Source organism: Sceloporus undulatus, chromosome 4 (genome assembly GCF_019175285.1).
Source record: "Sceloporus undulatus isolate JIND9_A2432 ecotype Alabama chromosome 4, SceUnd_v1.1, whole genome shotgun sequence".
Taxonomy (NCBI): Eukaryota; Metazoa; Chordata; class Lepidosauria; order Squamata; family Phrynosomatidae; genus Sceloporus; species Sceloporus undulatus.
The window spans coordinates 145,295,735-145,315,965 of record NC_056525.1 but is presented as its reverse complement, the minus strand read 5'-3'; the positions used below and the strand labels follow the sequence as shown (position 1 = coordinate 145,315,965).

Below are 20,231 nucleotides of genomic sequence, written 5' to 3'. Positions count from 1 at the left end.
CACAAGTATGGAGTAGCTGGGTTGGGTTATTCACTTCTGAAATGACAGAACAAAACACCACTAATGTACGTTAGCTACAAAAGTGTTTTCATAGTCCATTTATGTAAGATAGTTCCATATTTCAGTAATCATTTCCCTATGGCACATCTACCAGAGATTTCAGTATAGTAGGTGAAAACGTCTGGCTTTAATAAAATGGAATGTACGGATATTATCTATCATTTGTCACTTTCATTTATTGAAGCAAATATATTGCTTGGCTGACACTAAACCCCAGTACTAGTTTTCTACTGTAAAGTCACCGATGCAAGTTGACACTCAGTAAAGCATCAAACTAGAGATTCAGTAGGAAAGCTGAGTCTTTAAAACAGCAATTACATCTAGGTCTCATAAGTCACTAAGTTAGTTAAAAGCAAGGCTGCCCCGAAAGCAAGACTCTGTAACCCATAGGTTGTTGTGTTTTCTGTAAAAAAAAAAAAAAAAAAATACTGATGGGCACAGCCGATAATGTTGTTATTCTTAACATAGTTAAGCAGTGGTGTTTTATTTAACTAAACTCACCACCTTCTAATAGGCAGGAAGCAGGCAGGTTTTTTTGCCCATACTTCCTCCATCTCTCTCGCTTTCTCTGCTCATTCCAGTACCTATTACCTTTTCAGCAAACGTCCCTTCAGTTTAGTTCAATCCTTGGGGATTCATTTCATGTTCCTGCTAGTCAGCAGATAAACAAAATATCAGAACTGCTGTAGTTGCCTAGGCTCAGTACTGTTTCTGCATATGGTGTGTATGTCAGTAGTGGGACCAGTTATTCTTAGAGCATAGCTATGAATTTAATCATAACTATTTTATTTATTTATCTATTTATGTCTATCAGCACATTTTGTGCAAAATACACTATATCCACATACAATATTTTTTTCAGATTTCACTGCAGATTAAAGCAGAAAAGGGGAAATGTAGCATTTTGTCACTAACCTCTTTTGGCCTTTTATATGTTTTGTGGCATTCTTTGTGACTATGGGGGGGGGGCACTCTTTTACTTCCACCTCCACTCACTAGCCCATTTCTCCTTTCCACATATGCTCTCATTGGTTGTAGTTATAAGGTGGAAAGCATGGGGTGCTCTCAATAGAAACTTTCCTGTTGTTAAGTGGCATCAAATCAGTGTTGACCTATAGCAACCCTATCTGTGGAGAACTTCTGGGCACCCCAGTCATCATCAGCCCAGTTTGACAAATTCAAGACCATGGAATCAATCCTCCTGTAACATGGTTTTCCTCACTTCCTACTAGCTTCCATTTTACCAAATATTATTATCCTTTTCCAATTAGTCTTCTCATCTCATGATACAGTGCTCCCTTGGTATCTGCTGCGGTTTGATTCCAGGAACCTTGTGAATACCCAAAATTGTGGATGCGCAAGTTCCATTATATACAGTACAAGGGCATAATACTCTTTTGTATCTTCTATATAATGGCAAAATGCAAAATCAAAGTTTGCTTTTGGGATTAATTTTTAAATGTACTTTCAAACCATGGATGGTGGAATCCATGGATGCAGAATCAGTGCCTGCAGAGGGTCAACTGTATGTTCAAAGTACAATAGCTTCAATCTAGTCATTTTAGCTTCTAGGGAAAATTCAGGCTTGATATTCTCTAGGACCCTTTTGTTTGTCTTCTTAGCAACTCAGGTTGTCCACAGAACTTTTCTTCAGCACCACTTGTCAAATGAGTTGTGTGTGTTTTTCCCCATCAGCTTTCTTCACTGCTATGGAAGAAACTGCTATACCCTATTGTGTGGATTCTTAACATTTGTAAGAATGCCTCAGAAGCCTTTCCAATTAAAGAACATTAATACTACAAAATTACATTGGTATGTAACCTTTGTGTAAGAGTTTGGCTCTGTTCAGGAAAGCTGCCAAATGCTGATAGCCACATTCTAAACAATAAGCAAAATAATACATCACAGAGCTTGTGAAGTTAAAGCAAAAGTAAAAGCAAAGTCCAAGGTATAAGTCAAAGGGTCCAAACCAAAAGCGTAGTCCAGCAGTACTAGGTCAAGGGTTCCAGAGAAGTGAGATGATCAGGCAGTCAGAGAATCAACAGTCCAAGATGAGAAGACGAAGTGAAGGTCGGGAACAAGCATACTTTCACCAGCAAACTCAGATAGTCTCTGACAACCAGTCTGGGGTCCTTTGCCAGTTTATATAATCCATCCTCATGAGCTCAACTGTTTTGTAATTAGCGGACATTTCTCATAAAGCCTCCTCAAGTGCCGGAGGCATGCCCTTTCAGACTTTGTCTGGCTGAAGGTAGGTATGTCAGTGTCCTCCTCCTTTTCCACGTCTCCTGTGCCTGGAAGCTCTTCTACCGGGAGGTTTGGTTGCTGAGTCTCTTTTGAGGCCGCAGACTCTGCTGGAGCTCTCAGGGCAGAACTAGGGCCAGGCTGAGGTTCGAGCAGAGGCTCCAGCTCAGCCTCAGAGTCCTCCCCTGAGTCCTCAGCCAGGCTGGGCATGGCAGGCATGATGAACAAACTAAATGACCTTAATGAGCAATTGCTCCAAAAGATCTGTTTTATCTGGGCACCAAAGAATTTTGATCTTGATATGTGGTTGCCTTACAAAGGAGAAAGGCAGTCCATTTCTTTGGCAACCCAGACATGCAGGACAGAAGGATAAAAGCCACTTGCTGGGATAATTGCACTGATGTTTTTTTTAAATGAAAAGGCTGAGTGGCTGAATAAATTGAAGGAACTAATTTTATGCCCCATTTGATTCAAGGAGCAAGAATTCAGAATCATATTCAAATTCATAGTGGTTTCTATAATTCTGTATATTCATAGAAATCAATACTGCAAGTTGAAAGATATGGGATGTCTTTGCTGTTGTAAATGTCATGAAAAATATCTCTCAGTTTAGTCAATACCAAATGATTTTTGAGCTTATATCTTGCAACCTGAGAGAACATAGTAGCCCATTGGAATTGGCAGTTGGCAAGTCAATATTATCTTTTCATGCCATTGAAAATCCTAATGGTATGAAGCAAAGCAGAGTGGAGCTGTTCAGAATTGTGAATTTATGGCAGCAGGTTAGGGAACGTTTGAAGGGATAATTTAGTATTGTATTTGTTATCAGTTTGTGTGTGTATAGTTCTTCTTGACTTGGATATTTACAGATTTTAAACTGATTGCTTATGAGTATAAATTTTAGTAAATACAATTATAAATGAATATAAAGCAAGGTCAACATCTAGGAACAACCAAGTGTGATTTGTTAGTTAATTTCCAGAAAATTGAATATTAAGAACAAAAGCACTTTCAGCTGGATAATTGTATTAAATATTACAGAGAAGGTACAAGCTTCTTGGAAAATGGCAAAGAAAATGGGAAATGGAAATGAACTATCACGATACTTGAATATTTTCATTTATTTATTCTTTACATTGTATTGTATATGAGGAAGTCATATAGAAAAGTAAAGATATTGATACTTCAAATCAATGAAGGCTAGTGTTATCTTCCCAAAGCTATTATGTAAATTAGCTCATTTTAAAAACTTCTATGAGATCATGATTTCTGGGTTTTTTAAAAAATATATTCTTATTAGAATCGACTCATTTGCACCAATAAACCAGCAACAGCTAATATATAAAAAACATTCTTCGAAGTCTGCAAGTAATGAAGAACAAAATTTAAAAGAGAGTGACCACTCTTGTTTTCTTCTAGGAATGTCAGCTCTGCTGGAGAAGAAGCCCGCAGAAGAATGCGAGAGTGTGATGGACTTACTGATGCATTGCTGTATGTGATTCAGTCTGCTTTAGGAAGCAGTGAAATTGATAGCAAGGTTTGTCATCTTAGCCTTTATAGACACAGAATCATACATGCGAGACACTAAGGGATGCACATTACTATGGAGGTACATCTTGCAGGTTGTATACTAGTACAGGTTAAAATTTCAGATTTTTGCTTGAATAAAATCTGTTCTATATGGATCTAAGATTCTCCCCAATTCACTTCATACAAGGGGTAGAAATAATGCAGCCCTCCAGATGTGGCTGCTAAACAACAATTGCTAAACTTATTCATTGTTTCCTTCAAGAAGGAAATTAGTGAAGTATTTCATCCTTAGTGTGTGATATATAGTGCTCCACTATCCAATATTATGCTGACAGGACAACCTAGTTAACATAATTCTGGCAGTCTTAAGAAATTCAGTTTACTGTTGGCTGACAAGCAAGAAGGGCTTAGTTTAGAGACAAAGATGTTACTTTATCCATAGAAACTACACTTGTATTTTTCTTCTTTTGAACAAAACCAGTAGACATTAGATGCAATGACTACTATTCCCTTCCAATATATTTTGCATTCGTGTTCATGTTATTCTTTGCACCTCTTGAACTTTTCACATTTGGAACTTAAGTTTCCAAAATATTTCATTGGGAAATGCAGCATGTCCTCACCGGGAAAGAATATACCGGTATATTCTTTCCTCTGTGAAATTTTATATGCATGATCCAGTAATTGGTGTATTTTCAGATTACAGTATATCAGAGAATAGTCTATCCTCAGCTAGTGAAGAGTAAAATAATCTAATATGCCAGGTTATCATTGTATTCAGAATACAAATCATATAAGACGGTTTCAGCTACACCAAGTAACATTTCTCTTCTTCTTATCTCCAGCAGTGAAGAAAGAGGAGTTGTTTTTAATTTCATTAGCTGTTTAAGAACTGAATTAGTGTCTGTGTATCAAAGTGTCTTCAGTTATCTTGCAAAGCAAAAAAGGCATTGAAATGCTTGAGAACTGGGTCTTCTGAAGTTGTTTTAATCAATGAAATCCAGGCTGTTTCTTCGTTTGGCAGCAAAAATTAGGAAATTTAGGTACAAGTTAAGTATTCCTTCTCTGAAATGCTTAGGACCAGAAGCATTTCAGAACTGTGATTTCCCCGCCCCCCCTGCCCCCCCAGAATTTGTGGAATACACAAGTAGCATAGCACACACCTGTACTGTATTTATGAGGCAAGAGAGAGATGCAAGGCTGGAGAGAGACTGGGGATCTGTGAAATGGTGGGAGGCGTGGATTCATGCCAAGCACAGCGCTTCGATTCCCACCATTTCACAGATCCTCAGTCTCTCTCCAGTCTCTCAGGTTTGCATCTCATTCATCCGATACTTGTCTTGTATATCAGATGCAAGGCTGTAGAGAGACAGAGGATCTAAGAGATGAATGAGCAGGAGCACTGCAGCCACTTGCCTTGAAGGTGGAAGCCGGCAGTAGGCAGCAGAAAATTCATGTTTGGGAGGGTTTTAGATTTTGCATTTCTGAATAAGGACTGCACACCCCACATTTCCAAACTTTTTTTTAGCATTCCTTGTTTTATAGATATTCATCTAAAGTTAAAGACTCCTTCTCATAAGAAAATACAACACATGAATTTTTAGGTTTGCACACGAACTTTATTTGGACAATAGCATTCAGACTTTTTCTTTAACATGACTAAACTTTTACACTTCCTTTGACATAAACTTGTGAAGCAAAAATATTTTTAAAGCTCAGAAATACAGCTGTAGCTGACATTTTGAATGGCAGTATTGATATTCTCTGCCAGCATATTATTATTACTGTAAACTACGGTGTATCTTCATAGCACTGTATAAATAATAATTCTATAGTAAGAGAGGTTGCCTTTGTTAAACCAGAGGTAGTTATTATCTCCTCTTCCTTTAATGTTATTCCAACATCTAGAAACAGATTAGGCCATGTTGGTCCACCGGAATATGTATCAGTCATTTCAAATAACACTGATTTATAAAACTGTGTAGTAGGGATGTAATGCTTCTCTAAGTTTTTTTCTTAAAGGTAGCAATGAGTAATTTCAACAATTTTCTTCTTGCTACAAGAAAGACTTCAAAAATGTAGGTTTCAAAGGCTGCTTGCAGTTCACGACTTATTCAGTGCAAAATTCCCACAAGATTGTTTTGCACAAAAACCCAGCATTTTGTGGACAGAAAATAATATTTCAACATAGAATTACACAATTTTTGTGCAGAAAATAGCATTTTCTGTGCAGAAAATGCTTTTTTCTGCATGCAAAAAACCTATGTATCAATTTTGTACAGAATAAGTCCCAAACTGCTAGGATTCCCATCAATCTAGGATTCTTTTCTCACAATTTCTCAACACTTGAAAAGCATGATTTCCAACCGGGGGGAGGGGGGGCTGGTGCGTTTTCATGTATTGCACCACACCTTGCAAGCAGGCTATCTGGTTAAATCCAGGTCTCTGCCTTTCATCCTGAAAAGGCTGTTGTGATAAAGCAGCGGGGGGTGGGGGGGGAGCCATGAGTTTGTTGAAGGAAAGAGGGAGTATAAATGTAAGTGAAATACAAAAGGCAAATCATAATTGTCACATCAGACAGAAAGCTGAAATGCAGTGTGAACAGGAGAGGGGAAAAGCAGAAGTACATGTCCATGGTGCTTATCCAGGACTTCATAAATCATGATTTACAAAACTGTAGGCAAATGTTTGAAGGCACCCCGTGCTAACAGACATTTTGCAAAGCAAAGAACGTATTGGCCTACTTATGCCAGGAGTATAAGTCTCATCTGCTTGCCAGCACACTTCTGCTTGTGGATAATTGTGATTACAAGCTGTTTCAGAAAAAAATTGACAAGCCTGAACCCTGATCCTGGTGGACAGGAGCAAATTTTTCCCAGATGTATTGTTTTAATTACTTGTGTGTGACCAGCACCAATGTTCAGAATAGAAAGAGTAAGTATCCCTACAAACTTGTCCAATTAGTCTGTGACAGTTTCAGTTCTCTCTGCTGAACTTGTATGTATAGCCTCATTCTTCTCAGCCATCAGAACAAAAAAGATAGATATTGGAGGTATCTTAAACTATGTTCAGCTCAATTTTAAGAGTTGTTTCACCACATGTGCAAGGCACAATTTTATCCCAAACTAGGGCCCCAAACTATTTTATGATTGTTTATGAAAGGGGGGGGGCATACTGTGGCTGTGGCACAGAGAGAAAGAAGTCTCTTGAAGAAAGAAATTATGGATCTGTTCCAGATTCTGCAACCAGAAAAAGGGGGGGGGGGGGATTCTCCTGCTTCTTTTGGACCGAAAAGGCACAGTAGGTGACCCATATTTTTGAACCAAAATGGTTCAGGGAAAGAAGCTCCAAGCAAAGCAACTGACTTTCCCTTCCCAGAAATCTTACCTTCTAAGACTCAAGGGATGAAGTGGAGGCCTGGGAACTTTGCTTTTGGCAAACAGGAGGTTTTCAGTGATTTTCTTGAAGGAAGTTTTGATGGAGTACTGAGGGGGTAGCCATGTTGGGTGAAAAATGGAGTTTCTGCAGAGGGAATCAAGATACTGAGAGTAAAAGTGATCCAAGGTTGTGCAGTAAAGTAGACAGTGGTTGGAGAAGGGCTCTTTCTCCATTATGCAGCAGCTGAAACATATCCAGTCTTAGTCGTTATCCCTGTCCCCTCACTACAGTCCTAAAGATGGTGTTTCAACCAGTGAGATTATGAAAGTCTAAGCACTTTGAATAAAATCAGCAAAAGGCAAACCTATTTTAAATAATTGTGTGAGATTCTCTTGAACCATGCTTCTATATTTCATCAAGGCTTCCTTGCAGAAGAGCAAAGATTGTCCTTGAGACTCCTCTGTGTGCTATATGATATTTCCATCAATCTTACAGACAGACTAAATTGCAAATCTATTGTTTTCACTGCTATAAAAGTACTTTAGGAGCTTAGGTAGTTAAAATAAGCAGCTTACATGATGGATGACTCCCTAAAACACACTTGGCTATTTCATGGTGTTTTCTTGATTACAAATCCCAGAAGTATTCACACAGGAGATAAATATAAGACCATAACATAAGTAGCTTTTTCCCTGTGTTGCATTTGTAATTAGCAAATTTCAGTGTTTGTGGATTTCTTCTGAAATTTGATCAGCACTAGTGATCACATTAAATATTGACTTCTTTCTTTGAGTAAGATAACTGTGCTGCCTTTTACATGCTTAAATAGAGTGGTTTGGAAGTTGCTTGCTTGAAAGTGTGTGTGTGTGTACTTGCAGACACACACACACACTATCAGGCTATTATTCTGCCCTGCTCTCATGTGAAGACTTCCCCACCACCTTGATGGACATGTGCATTGGCAATTTCAAGAACCAGCCTGGAAAGATTTTCTGGGTTCTGCACATGATGATTGGCTACTATAGGGAACATTTAGACCAAGAGGATTTTGTAATTTAGACCCAAAGCACATACCAAGTCCATTAACTTTTCTGATGAAAATGTAGATCCTAAAAGGAGCGGTCACTTTATTTTCACCTTCCCTTTTAGACCGTTGAAAACTGTGTGTGCATTTTAAGGAACCTCTCATACAGACTCGCTGCAGAAACATCTCAGGGACAGCAAATGGGTACCGATGAACTTGATGGTTTACTTTGTGGTGATGCCAATGGAAAAGATGCGGAAAGTTCAGGATGCTGGGGCAAAAAGAAGAAGAAAAAGAAATCTCAAGACCAGGTACTGAAAATTATTTGCAGTAGCAAATATTTAGCATCAATTAAGATGTACTAATAGCTGTAACCAAATTGTGGTTCGACTGAAACTGAAACTTAGTCCAGACTAGGCAGAGGTGCTTCTCATCAGGAGAAAGACATATCAGGGAATAAGGGCTTAGCCTGTGCTGGATCAGTTTGCACATCGCTTCACAAAACATGTTCACATCTTTAATCTACTCCTGAATTTATCCCTGAGCCTGGAAGTTCTAGTTTTGCAGTGACCAGGGGTGCATTTGCACAATTACGGCTTGTGCACCAGTAGCGTCAGTTCCTAGAGATGTCAGATCTGGCCATGAATACGCATGACTTAGTTACATCCCATTTGGATTGCTGTAACATACTTGGATTATTGTGTGTTAAAAAAAACTTCAGTGTTCAAAAACTTCAGGTCATCCAAGGAGCTGGAGCGAGATTATTAACTGTACTGGTTACAGGGAGCACACACACACTTCGCTGCAAAATAGAAGTATAGTGTATAGATCAAGGGAAGTAATAGTGCCACTCTATCCTGCTTTGGTCAGTCCTCATCTGGAGTACTGTGTCCCTTTCTGGACACCACAGTTCAACAACGATGTTGAAAAGCTGAAGTGTGTCCAGAGGAGGGCAACCAAATAATGAAGGGTCTGGAAACAATGCTTTATGAGGAGAGCCATAGGGACCTGGGCATGTTTAGCCTTGAGAAGAGATGGTTAAGAGGTAATATGATAGCCCTGTATAAGTATTTAAAGGGATGTCATATTGAGGATGGAGGAAGCTTGTTTTCTGTTGCTTCAGAGAATATAACACGGAACAATGGATGCAAGCTGCAGGAAAAGAGATTCCATCTAAACATTAGGAGGAACTTCCTGATAGTAAGAGCTGTTTGACAGTGGAACACAAGTATGGTAGAGTCTCCTTCTTTGGAGGTTTTTAAACAGAGACTGGATGGCCATCTGTCAGGGGTGCTTTGATTGTGAGTTCCTGCATGGGAGGGGGTTATTTCTTTTTTTAAAAAATATTTTATTGACAGTTTAATTATGTTTTTAACCTTTGCATGATGTGATTTTTTTTTAGCTGTGTCTGTTTTAACTTTGGTTAAGCCTGTTGAGCCTGGGTCATGTTGAGCCTGGGCTGAAAGAAAGGGAGAATATAAATAGAATTATTATTATTAATATTATTATTATTGCTGGTGGTGGTGCTGCTGCTCTAATGTAAATGAAGTTTCCTTTTATATTTCTACACTTCTAACAGAGTTTAGGATTAGAGTCGTGCTTTATTTCATTTTCATGTTAAAATTGCCAAGATTTGTTGTATGTTGTAATTTTGTTCCATTTGTTTTGGTGTAAATACTTCTCATATTTCAGTGTATTAACTGCGGTTTACAGAAATGGTGCTTTCCATTTACTCTGTTTCAGTATGGCTTTAGCATGCTGTCTTTTCAAATATTGTGATATTAACTCAGAAGGCACCAAGTTTCTTTAAGGATAGTTGAAAAGGGAGTGGAGCAGAGAAGGCGTAGAACCCAAGAACATTGCTTGATCTGCATTAAAACAAATGATTCTAAAACCTTTGTTTGACCCATGCATTGTGAGTCACGTAACTGTTAAAGAAACATTATGGCATACTATGTTGATTCCTGTGGAGAAGTAATTCAGAGCAAATAGGTCTGTTGCATTTTGTACATTCTGTTATGAATCTGTATGTTTTGTAAAAGGGTAGTTAATCTCATACAAAGTTTATATGTTATTTGGGTCCTGTAAAGACATTTAATACTGATATATTTTAACGGAACAAAACCAGAGCTGAGATTTGTTAGACCCATACAATCATACAGTTGGAAAGAACCACAAGGGGCATCTTATCCTCTTGGCAAGCAGAAATTTACAACTAAAGTACTCCTGAAATATGGCCTTCTAACCTCTGTTTAAAGTTGTTGAAAGAACGAGAGTATAATATTCTCCAAGCGGCCATTCAGATGGTGAAAAGAATCCAAGTAGAATCTGTGTTGAATCTTTGTTGTTCACATGCATTTCAAATAAATCCAATTAAGTTTTTTTGGAGGACTACCAAAAAGCCCACTTAACCGAGGATAATCAATGTTGTTTTTCCCCCCAAGTTTTTCTAAATGATTCGGATTCTCAGTTGTGTGAATAACTAATGTGAATAGACCCAATATAAACCATGATAAGACCCTGCATACCTTAAATATGCTTCAAATACATTTGTATCATCGACTGCATCTTTATTCAAGTGCTGACACATGTCAGCAACCAAAGTCACAGAGAAGTGGTTCCATATTGTGAATAACAAATACAGAATACGTGAGATTACTCACACAGTAGCACTAAAAAATAATAACATGTGAATGACTTCCAGGGCACTCTATTATACTGTCAAATGGCTTTTATAATCAAAGAATTCTCCCTAAAGTTTAGATGAAATCATTTCTTGTAATCTGAATCCATTGGTTTATATTCTAGTCTGGCTATCATGTAACCCAACATATTTATGCTGGTCTTAGATTTCAGCAAATATTGGTGCCCAACCAAAATGTACGCAAGTCACACACTCTCAGCCTCAGAGGATGGCAAGGGCAAACACCATCTGAACAAATTATCCCAAGAAAACCCCACCTTAGAGTCACTATTAATCAGAACTAACTTAGAGGCACACGACAACAGCAACAAAACAACATAACGCCAAACTTTTAGGTCTATTTCTTTGTGACATCTGCAACAGACTGTGGCTAAGATATTGTTCAATGCTGTTAATATCTTTCTTTCCTGACACTATTCTTTCTCCCTTTCTAACCTGTTGTTTGGTTAAAGCAGCACCATATCTTATTATCGTATACTGTTTCTTAATCAAAAGTCTACACCTTTTTTCTAATCTCAAAGTCGTCTACATAACAATAAAAAGTGGTAAATTAAAATCATATTTAAATAAAAGTAAACAAAATATAACATAGTAATTGAAATAAATCCCAATTCAGCCAACTCCATAAGATTTTCTGCAGATTTCCTGATAACTAAAATATTCCTCTTAGCTGCAGAAGGCCATGGGAAATAAATTCCAGTGCTTCACAATACTGTTCCTAATTAAATATGCTTGTGATTGTGGTAATAATCTCTATGCCATTTTGAAAATGCAAGAAGGGCAAAAAGGAAATAAACTGAAAGATATTGTTATGTGATCATTAGAAGAAGACACCATAATAATACAAATTATTGAAATTTCAGAGGGATATGTCTGTTGGTCTATTGAAATTACTCTAATCCACTAAAGTTTATGCCACAATTATCATCATCAAGATACACAAGGCATTCGTTGACTATGACATTTTTTTCAGTATTTTATGTACTTTCTTCACTTGATCATCTAATTAATGTAATTACATTGTTATTCAGAAGTAAATCCTATTAAATTCAGTGAGTCTTACTACCAGAGAAGTTAATTTAAGGTTGCAGCCTAAAAACATTTTTCTGAAGACAGTAATTTTGGTCCTTTTATTTTGGATGGCTTAATTCCTCTGTAATGTAATTATACATGAAGTAGCTTTTTCTACTTCTGTAAATATTCTCTGCCTGAATAGTGTGAAGGCCTCCGCAGAGCATTTCTTGCTCATCAAACTGAAGGATTTAATATCCTTTTCTTAAAATAAGCTGTGTATGGAGCTGTGCATTCAATTTCAAACTGATGTTCAGTAGACCATTATGACACATGAAGATAAATTACAACCTTGGATCAGTATAGCAATAGAGACCTCCAAATCTCTGAGATCTATTTATACTATTTCTAATAATATGACAGTTTTTCTCAGAAATTCTTAACCATAGAAATATTTTTCAGTTTCATATTCTCTTGTCTACTCAAAAGCTCATATTTGTCTATATTCCTCAAGCCAATTTTGATTCACAAAGTACTGTGTGCAGAAACTGTGACTTGGACTTCCATAATCCCTTTGATTTCTGTTGACTCTAAGATTGCAACATGTAATTGTGTTTTTAGATTAATGGGAATGCGATAACTGATCTTACAGAACTACTGGTTAAAGACATTCTGTAAATTTAATTTAAAACATGTTTACTTCACAACACTTAAAAAACAGGAAATCTAGCACCAAAAATCTGTCACCCAAAAACAGGAAGTCTATCGCCAGAAAATAGGACAAAAGATTATATATTTGCATAGGCTGATTTGTATGTATGAAAGCCAATTTGGAAATAAATATTAAATAGAAAAATATTATAGCTCTCCAGAGTGGAGTGGCTTTTATGCCTGCTTAGCCTGCTAACAATTTGGAGACCTCTGCTCTCTTAAATTTCTTTATCTCTAAACTAGAGTTCAAATGAAGGACTGTCCTTTGACTGCCCTTCCAAGAGGTGACTGTACTGTGGAAAGGATGATGCATAGCATGATAGTTGCAACATCCCAAATGACATAGCCTGGATCCTTTCAAACTAGGTCTTTCTAATTTCTTCCCTCTACAACCTTTTTGTATCCCTGAATCCTGCAAACGTCTCCTTGAGAATACAAGAGTTTCTGAAATGGCATTCCAGGAATAATGGATAGGAGAACTGGTAGAGGGGAGAAGTGTTTTACACATGACATTGCTGCTTCCACAAGGCACTTTTTAGGGGCGACCTTAAAACCTCATGTTAGGCTGCCTCAGAGAAGATGATACTTACCATTCAGTTGCAGAATAAAAAGAAATTGATACAGATATAGAGCCATACCCATCCCGCTCATAACAAATGGCTTGTCTACACCAAAGGAAAATATCTCCAGCATCTATCCCATCCTAGGCAGAGGAGGGCAGATTGCTGGGTGTAATGTTTCCAGGAGGCATCTAGCCATGCAATCTAGAAGAGGGATCACTCTACCCTCTCCTCATTGATTGCGTGGGCACTCTGTTCTGACCTCAGCAGGCTTTATGCAGATCTCCTACCCACAAGGAAGTGGCAGCAGCTGCTCCAGAAACAAGGAGCAAGCCAGTGGAGCTGATGCTGTGTCAGCTGGCTGGTCCATGTGGGCAACAACCCATTGTTTGCATCAGACCTGGCCTGGTGCACATGTCTACCATTATGGTCTATCCAGTACCGGTCTAGAGCAGAATGGCCGCAGTATTAAGTGACCAGTTTAGATGAGCCCAAAGTGAAGGTTGATGCTCTTAAACAAGGGAGATACTTTCACAAACATGGATAACATCGTCCACAATGATCTTGGATGATGTAATTAATAATATTTAATAAATACAATGTATTTTTAGAATGTTCATTAAAAATGATTTAAAATACTTAATGTTCCTAGCAGTACTGGTAACAGTTTCAAATTATATCTGAAAGAGATCAGAGAATTCTCTTAAGGTAAGCAAATGTGCAAAGATACCCCTCTGCCAAAGGCCTAATTCTTACAAACTGCAGATGTGGTCAACATGCCTAGGCATAGTATTCAGGTAAAAGTCCATGTGATGGGCAGTCACATGATAATATTTCCATAGAGAAACATGGAAGACATTATACACTGTTTTCACCTCTAATAAAACAGTTCTGTTAGCATTCCATCCAATGAACTTTTATCTGTAATTTACCATGTCTTCTACTGTGTTTGTAGACCCAAACTATACCAGTCTACACATGCTATTTTTCTGTAGGTTTATTGTTGTCATTAAATGTAAATATGAGGTGTAAGGTGACTCAGATGGAAAACAATATTTTCATTCTAGATGATCCTTCTGTCATGAATCATGTACCATAACATCAGCATTTCACTGCTTATAAACAAGCAAATCATGCTTGAGCATACTTGGTAGATATAAATCCTCATGCACAGAAGAGTAAGGTCCAAATTGTGTAGGAAAAGAATTCCCTCATTTTAAAGACTGATGGAAGGAAAAGCTGTTTAAGCGTGGGTTGAACATCATGTATATGAGAAAATGAAGGGAATGGCTTCCAGCATCTAAACACCAATCCATCCAGTCTGCAAAGATATTATTTATTTCCTTCTGTAATCATCCTTTTATATCGTTATATGTCAAAAGTATAATCACATGGATTCTCTCTTCATTAGATGGCTATTTTAACAAAAGCTGCATCCACACTGCAGAAACAATGCAGTTTGACACCACTTTAACTGCTATGTGTTAATGCTATGGGACTCTGGGAGTTGTAGTTTTGTGGGTTATTTAGCCATAGCTCCGGTACCTCAACAAACTACAAATCCCAGGATTCCATAGCATTGAGCCATGACAGTTAAAGTATTGTCAAACAGTATTATTTCTGCAGTGGAGATGAGCCCTAAGTTGCCAATGGTTATTCTTTTTTTTTAAAGGAAGTGATGATGTGCGTTCAGTACTACAAAAAATTATGTGTTACATTTAACATAATGTGGTATATTATATTGCTTCTTTCTCTGTGTGACCTTGCCTTTAGCGAAGGTGGGCAGCAACTGTGCAGGTGACCAGCTGCATAATGGTGTCTCAGCCTTGAAACTCCCCTTTAGAGAAATTGAGTGACATCTTAATAACAACAACAATAACAAAAACAACACTTTCAGTTTATTCTTTTCATTGGTATTGTTCGTTTTGTTGACTAATGCTATACAAATTGTTGCTGCTTGTACTTTTATTCTTTGACTTTTTTTTAAAAAAAAGCACTGTTTTCATATTTTAATAACTTTATTGGCATAAATTTTGGTCATTTTTATGATTGATCATCACTTTGGAGAATTTCAGTAGAAAAACAACTCATAAGTTTTGAACATACATTTTAATTTTAAAATTAAAATTATCTTGCTAAAAAAATAAAATTGCATTAAACATATAAAAAACAAATTTTAATAAATAGAACACGAACACATCCATATAAAAGCTTCACTGACAAAGATTATATACTAAAAGCCTGCTTGAATAAAAATATCTTTGTCTGCTGGCGAAAGGAAAACAGGGAAATGAAAAAAAAGTTTTCATTGTATTTTGTATCATTTAATAGGGAGATAATGAAATCATTGTAACATCACTGTCCGTGGCATTCACCTCATTATGGTTAATAGGTAAAAGCTTATAGACTTTCAATCACCAAAAGGTGAAGCAAAAGCGAAGAGGTTATTTAACACGTAGAACAGGCATCTGTTGCCATTACATTATCTTGTGGAGGGTGTCTTACAGATAAAAGTGGCTTAAAGGCACATGTCTCTAAATTTATTTCATAGTTTTTCTCCTTTATTTTGCCATCATTTTTTTCTTGAAGTTCACCTTTTTCTCTCCTCTTTTCAGTGGGATGGAGTCGGTCCTCTTCCTGACTGTGCAGAACCACCAAAAGGAATCCAGATGCTGTGGCATCCATCCATAGTCAAACCCTACCTCACACTTCTCTCTGAGTGCTCAAATCCAGATACTTTGGAAGGGGCAGCAGGTGCACTACAGAATCTGGCTGCAGGTAGCTGGAAGGTATGAACTCTGTTTCTGAACCCAGATTGTATAGAAATTTAATGGCTGTCTCATACTAAAAGATAATAAAGAGATATTTGTTACCAATAGGGCAACAAACAAGTTGGTTCTGGGCTTGTCTTCACTGACCAGAATACTTTGGGCTTCCCCAGAGTATCCTGGCCCCATATTTTCCCTGTTACCTGTGTTCTCTCTGCAGCAATGGCATTGAGCACCTTCCCACACAATCCCCACACAATCTGCTGCTAACATCACAAGAAGGGACCCAGCCGTATTATAGACTTTGTGCCAGCCTGTGGGCAGAGTTAAGGCACCATTTTGGCATGCGCCAGTCCACACGGCATGCGCCATCATAATGCCTCTCCGGTGCTGCATTCTCATGATGCACCATGAAAGGGGCATCATAAAGCCACACCACTGCAGCTATGGTGCCCTTTGGAGGGTACAAGAAAGGAGATTTCTGGCTCCTTTTTGCACTCTCCAGTGGCAGGATTGGGGTGATGGTGTGAGGTGCCCTGATGCAACCAGTTAAGGGGCGGCTGCAGACTACCCCTTTGGGGCGGTCTGTATAGCCCTTCAGTTTCACTTGGAACTGATTAGCATCTTTTCTGAAAACAGCAATATGCCAAGAATAAATGAGAATATATAGAATGAGACTCTTTCTGTTGGGCTGGGGAACAGTCTGAGGTTGTTTCAGGGGCTAACTTGGAGACTACAAAAACAAAAAAATCCTTCTTTAGAACTTAATCAGTCCTACAGCAAGATGCATGGACTCAGGTAGTGTTAACACCAGTGTGATTTAATACATTTGTTTCTGTATTATGCCAGCATGTTTTATTTATGCTGTTAAGCTGTTAATTCAGTGTAGTAATCTATATGGACCAGGAAGCAGAAGGCATGATTTATCCTGCCAGGACTTGCTAAAAATAGCCCATATATCAATAAGATGCATAGTTTGTCATGTCCAAGGTAAGCATGTTTGACCAAACAATCACTCTTTGAAATGGGAGGTCAGCAAGCAGAATTGGTACAGCTGAGCAGTGAATGAAATAATCTGCTTACCCAGAAAACTTGTACAGAATAAGCTCTTCATTCTGCCCTGTCAATTTGCCTCAAATGTGTTTGACCCTGAAGGAGACTGCATCGAAGAGAAAAGAAAATGCCTAATCCTCCATGTGTATCCTTTGCTTAAACAATGTCATTCGGCTTGCCACTTGCCAACTCCAGTGCCTTTCTATAAAGTAAAAAATGTTTATTAAAAGAAAATCTTACTGCAAATAGCACACTCTTTATAGCAATCAGCAAATTCCTTCTAGATAATCTTCCCTTTGAAACAGACAGCAAAAATTAGTGACATACAGTGTTCACAGTGACAGCCTCCTTGGGAAATTGCCCAGGTACGCTCAGACATGACTATGTTAGGCTTATGCAATTTTGTTTCACCAAATCAATTTTGCACAGATGAAAATATATAGGCTTAGACTTTGGGAAGCTTCCTAGCTGGATGGAAATCTGTTAGATTATTATAACAGCAGCAGCACTTCTGTTGTGAAGTTTTTAGTACAAAAGAGAACACAGCTTTGTATATAGGGACTTTTCACACTAAATAGTTATAGCTGTATGATTCCACTTTCACTGCCATGGTTGCATCCTATGAAATCCTGAGGCTTGTAGTTTTGTGAGGCACTGGAGCTCTCTGACTGAGAATTTTAAATGCCCCTCTCTAAACTACAAAACCCAGGTTTCCATAAAATGGAATAATGGCCATTAAAGTGGAATTATAATGCTATAAATGTATAGTGTGAAAGAGCTCATACATAAACTGGTAGTGAACTGCCTGTCCAAGGAAGTAACTCATGCTAAGCATGGACAGAGACTTGTGGATCTGATATAGAACCTGGGTAAAAACCATTCTGAACTGAATGGAACATAAGTAGGAAGAATATGACATGCCTTAAGGTCAACTCAAAGTAGCAATAATAGCTACTAATGTTACCAGTTTCAAATTACTGAAAAAGAGGATTGTCCAACAGAAAATTGGGTAGTGTTAAAAGTGGTGTGTTTTTACACCTACAAAAAGGAGGTCTCTTTTCACATTAAAATTGTCTGCTCCCATATGATTTATGTATTTAATATTATATATATGAAATATCATTTAGAGAGGATGGGGCAGACATTGCTCCTCCATGCCCAAACTCATGCCTTGTTTTTCATCTGCCTAATGTATTCTTAAAGCAAATATATTCTGAAACCCTGAAAAGGTGAAAGTTGCCCCAGAAGGAAGTTTAATGCCCGTAAACAATTGGATGGCACAAAGGTTAAGTGTCCCATCCACTCAGACTTGCCCCTTCCTGAAACCTCTATAAGAAAACAGTTTGGGGGCATTTGTTCCACATGTTATAGATGTGGCATATAGCTAGCCTCTTAGGTTAGATTAAACTAACCTAAGAGAAATAAAGCTTTGGAAAGAATAATATTAATACTTTAGGCAAACCAAGGCAGTGTTTTGCTTCTTATTTACCATAACCGTTCTGGGAGGAAATGTTACTAATGGCACAGTGAAGAGCTCTGAATTTTCAGAGCAATTCCAGACAGTTATATCTAAAGAATGTTAGCGAATTTAGTGCAATTTGCTTTCATGTCTTTGACAATTTAGCAGCAATTGGATTAAAAATAAAATGGGAGTTTGTTTGCTGATGTAGCTCACACTAGATTGGAAAAAGGTATTCTCATAGGAATCTCCATTTTTCCTGCTGAACAATTATTTGGATGTTGATGTCAGACTGATTCATGAAGCAATGAAATGATTAAGTGTGTTGGCAAACAATTTAATTTTAAAGAAGGCCCAGAAAAGCCCTTTATTTTTTCGTCTTTGTATATGTGTGTGTGTGTTTTATCCATCAGTAGACATATGGATTTCAGTAGATTTAAGTAAACAAGAATGATAATCAGAACACATAATAATGAATCTATTTTTCAATTCTAGAAGCAGAAAGAAGATGTTAATCTAGTAGCATCTCAGACTGAATACAAACAGCATAGAGTAATTGTTTCCAAATGTAGCCTAACCCACAGTTTAGGTACCTATAGATTTCTTTTATGGTTCAATAAGATGTCATTAAAGTATCTGACATAAAGTCACAGAAAAGATTACATTGCCGTAAACCCTCTGTTCCCTGTATATTGTCTTCACTTTGTTGCCTTTCTCTAGAAAGTTGCTCATTCTAGGAAAATTATATAGATAGAATTAATTGTGTACTGCTTTTGATCACAGATGTTGTGTCGTGGAACAATTTCTAGGTCATAGGAAGCTTCGTACAGTGGCCCCTTGGCTTACGCGGGGGAACCATTTCGGACTCCCCCCTGGCGTAAGCCGAAAAACGTGCATGCTCAAGTCCCATTCAATTGAATGGGGCTCGTGCACATGGCATGGGAGAGAGCATGCGCCGTGGGCGGGCGCACCATTCTTTCTCCCGTTGCGTGGCTTCCACGGGGGCGCACTGTATTAATAGCTTCTTCAGACAGAGGAGGAAATTTCTCATTTTTCATATAACGTAGCCAGTGCTTTTCAGTGTATGCTTGGGGCAATGCACTGTAAGAACATAGGAGTTTGTCACACAGAGGCCCTTCCGTGTGGTAAACGTCACGCAAGCACCATGGGTGTGATACCCATGGCGCTGCAGAATTGGAATCGTGGCTCCCACTCCGTTCCCATCATGCACTTGTAACTAGGGGAGCCTCCTGGAGTACTTTTCTTATTAACAATTTATCCCTTATTTAAAATTTCCCCTCTTTTTTCTTTGACCCTGGATTGATGTTTAATTTTTATTTTATTTTTTTTGCCCCTGCCATGTGCTTTTTTATTTTACTGTTTTCCTGTTCCTGTTTTGTAGTAATGTTTTTAACTGATTATTGGATTTTAACCTTGTATTGTAATGTTTTTAAAAAAATTTGTACGCCGCCCTGATCATATCCATGGAAGGGCGGGATATAAATAAAATTTATTATTATTATTATTATTATTATTATTATTATTATTATTATTATTATCCCGTTAATAAGAAAAGCGCTCCAGGAGGCTCTCCCAGTTACAAGTGCATGACAGGAACGGAGTGGGAGCCGCGATTCCACTTCTACAGCAGCACTTGCGTGACGTTTACCACATGGAAGGGCCTCCGTATGATAAACTCCATACTGTAAGAAAAATCTCATTGTATCAT

At 37.9% G+C, this 20,231-nt stretch overlaps 1 protein-coding gene across 4 annotated transcripts in view; it reads left to right on the top strand.

Moving 5' to 3' along the window:
* The window catches only part of CTNND2 (catenin delta 2), a 557,661-nt gene that overhangs the window by 461,205 nt on the left and 76,225 nt on the right, over nt 1-20,231 (top strand). For all 4 annotated transcript variants that reach the window (XM_042464992.1, XM_042464991.1, XM_042464993.1 and 1 more), the window contains 3 exons: nt 3,724-3,841; nt 8,362-8,547; nt 15,838-16,011. In XM_042464992.1, the coding sequence (XP_042320926.1) occupies nt 3,724-3,841; nt 8,362-8,547; nt 15,838-16,011 (478 nt within the window). The remainder of the gene's footprint in view (nt 1-3,723; nt 3,842-8,361; nt 8,548-15,837; nt 16,012-20,231) is intronic.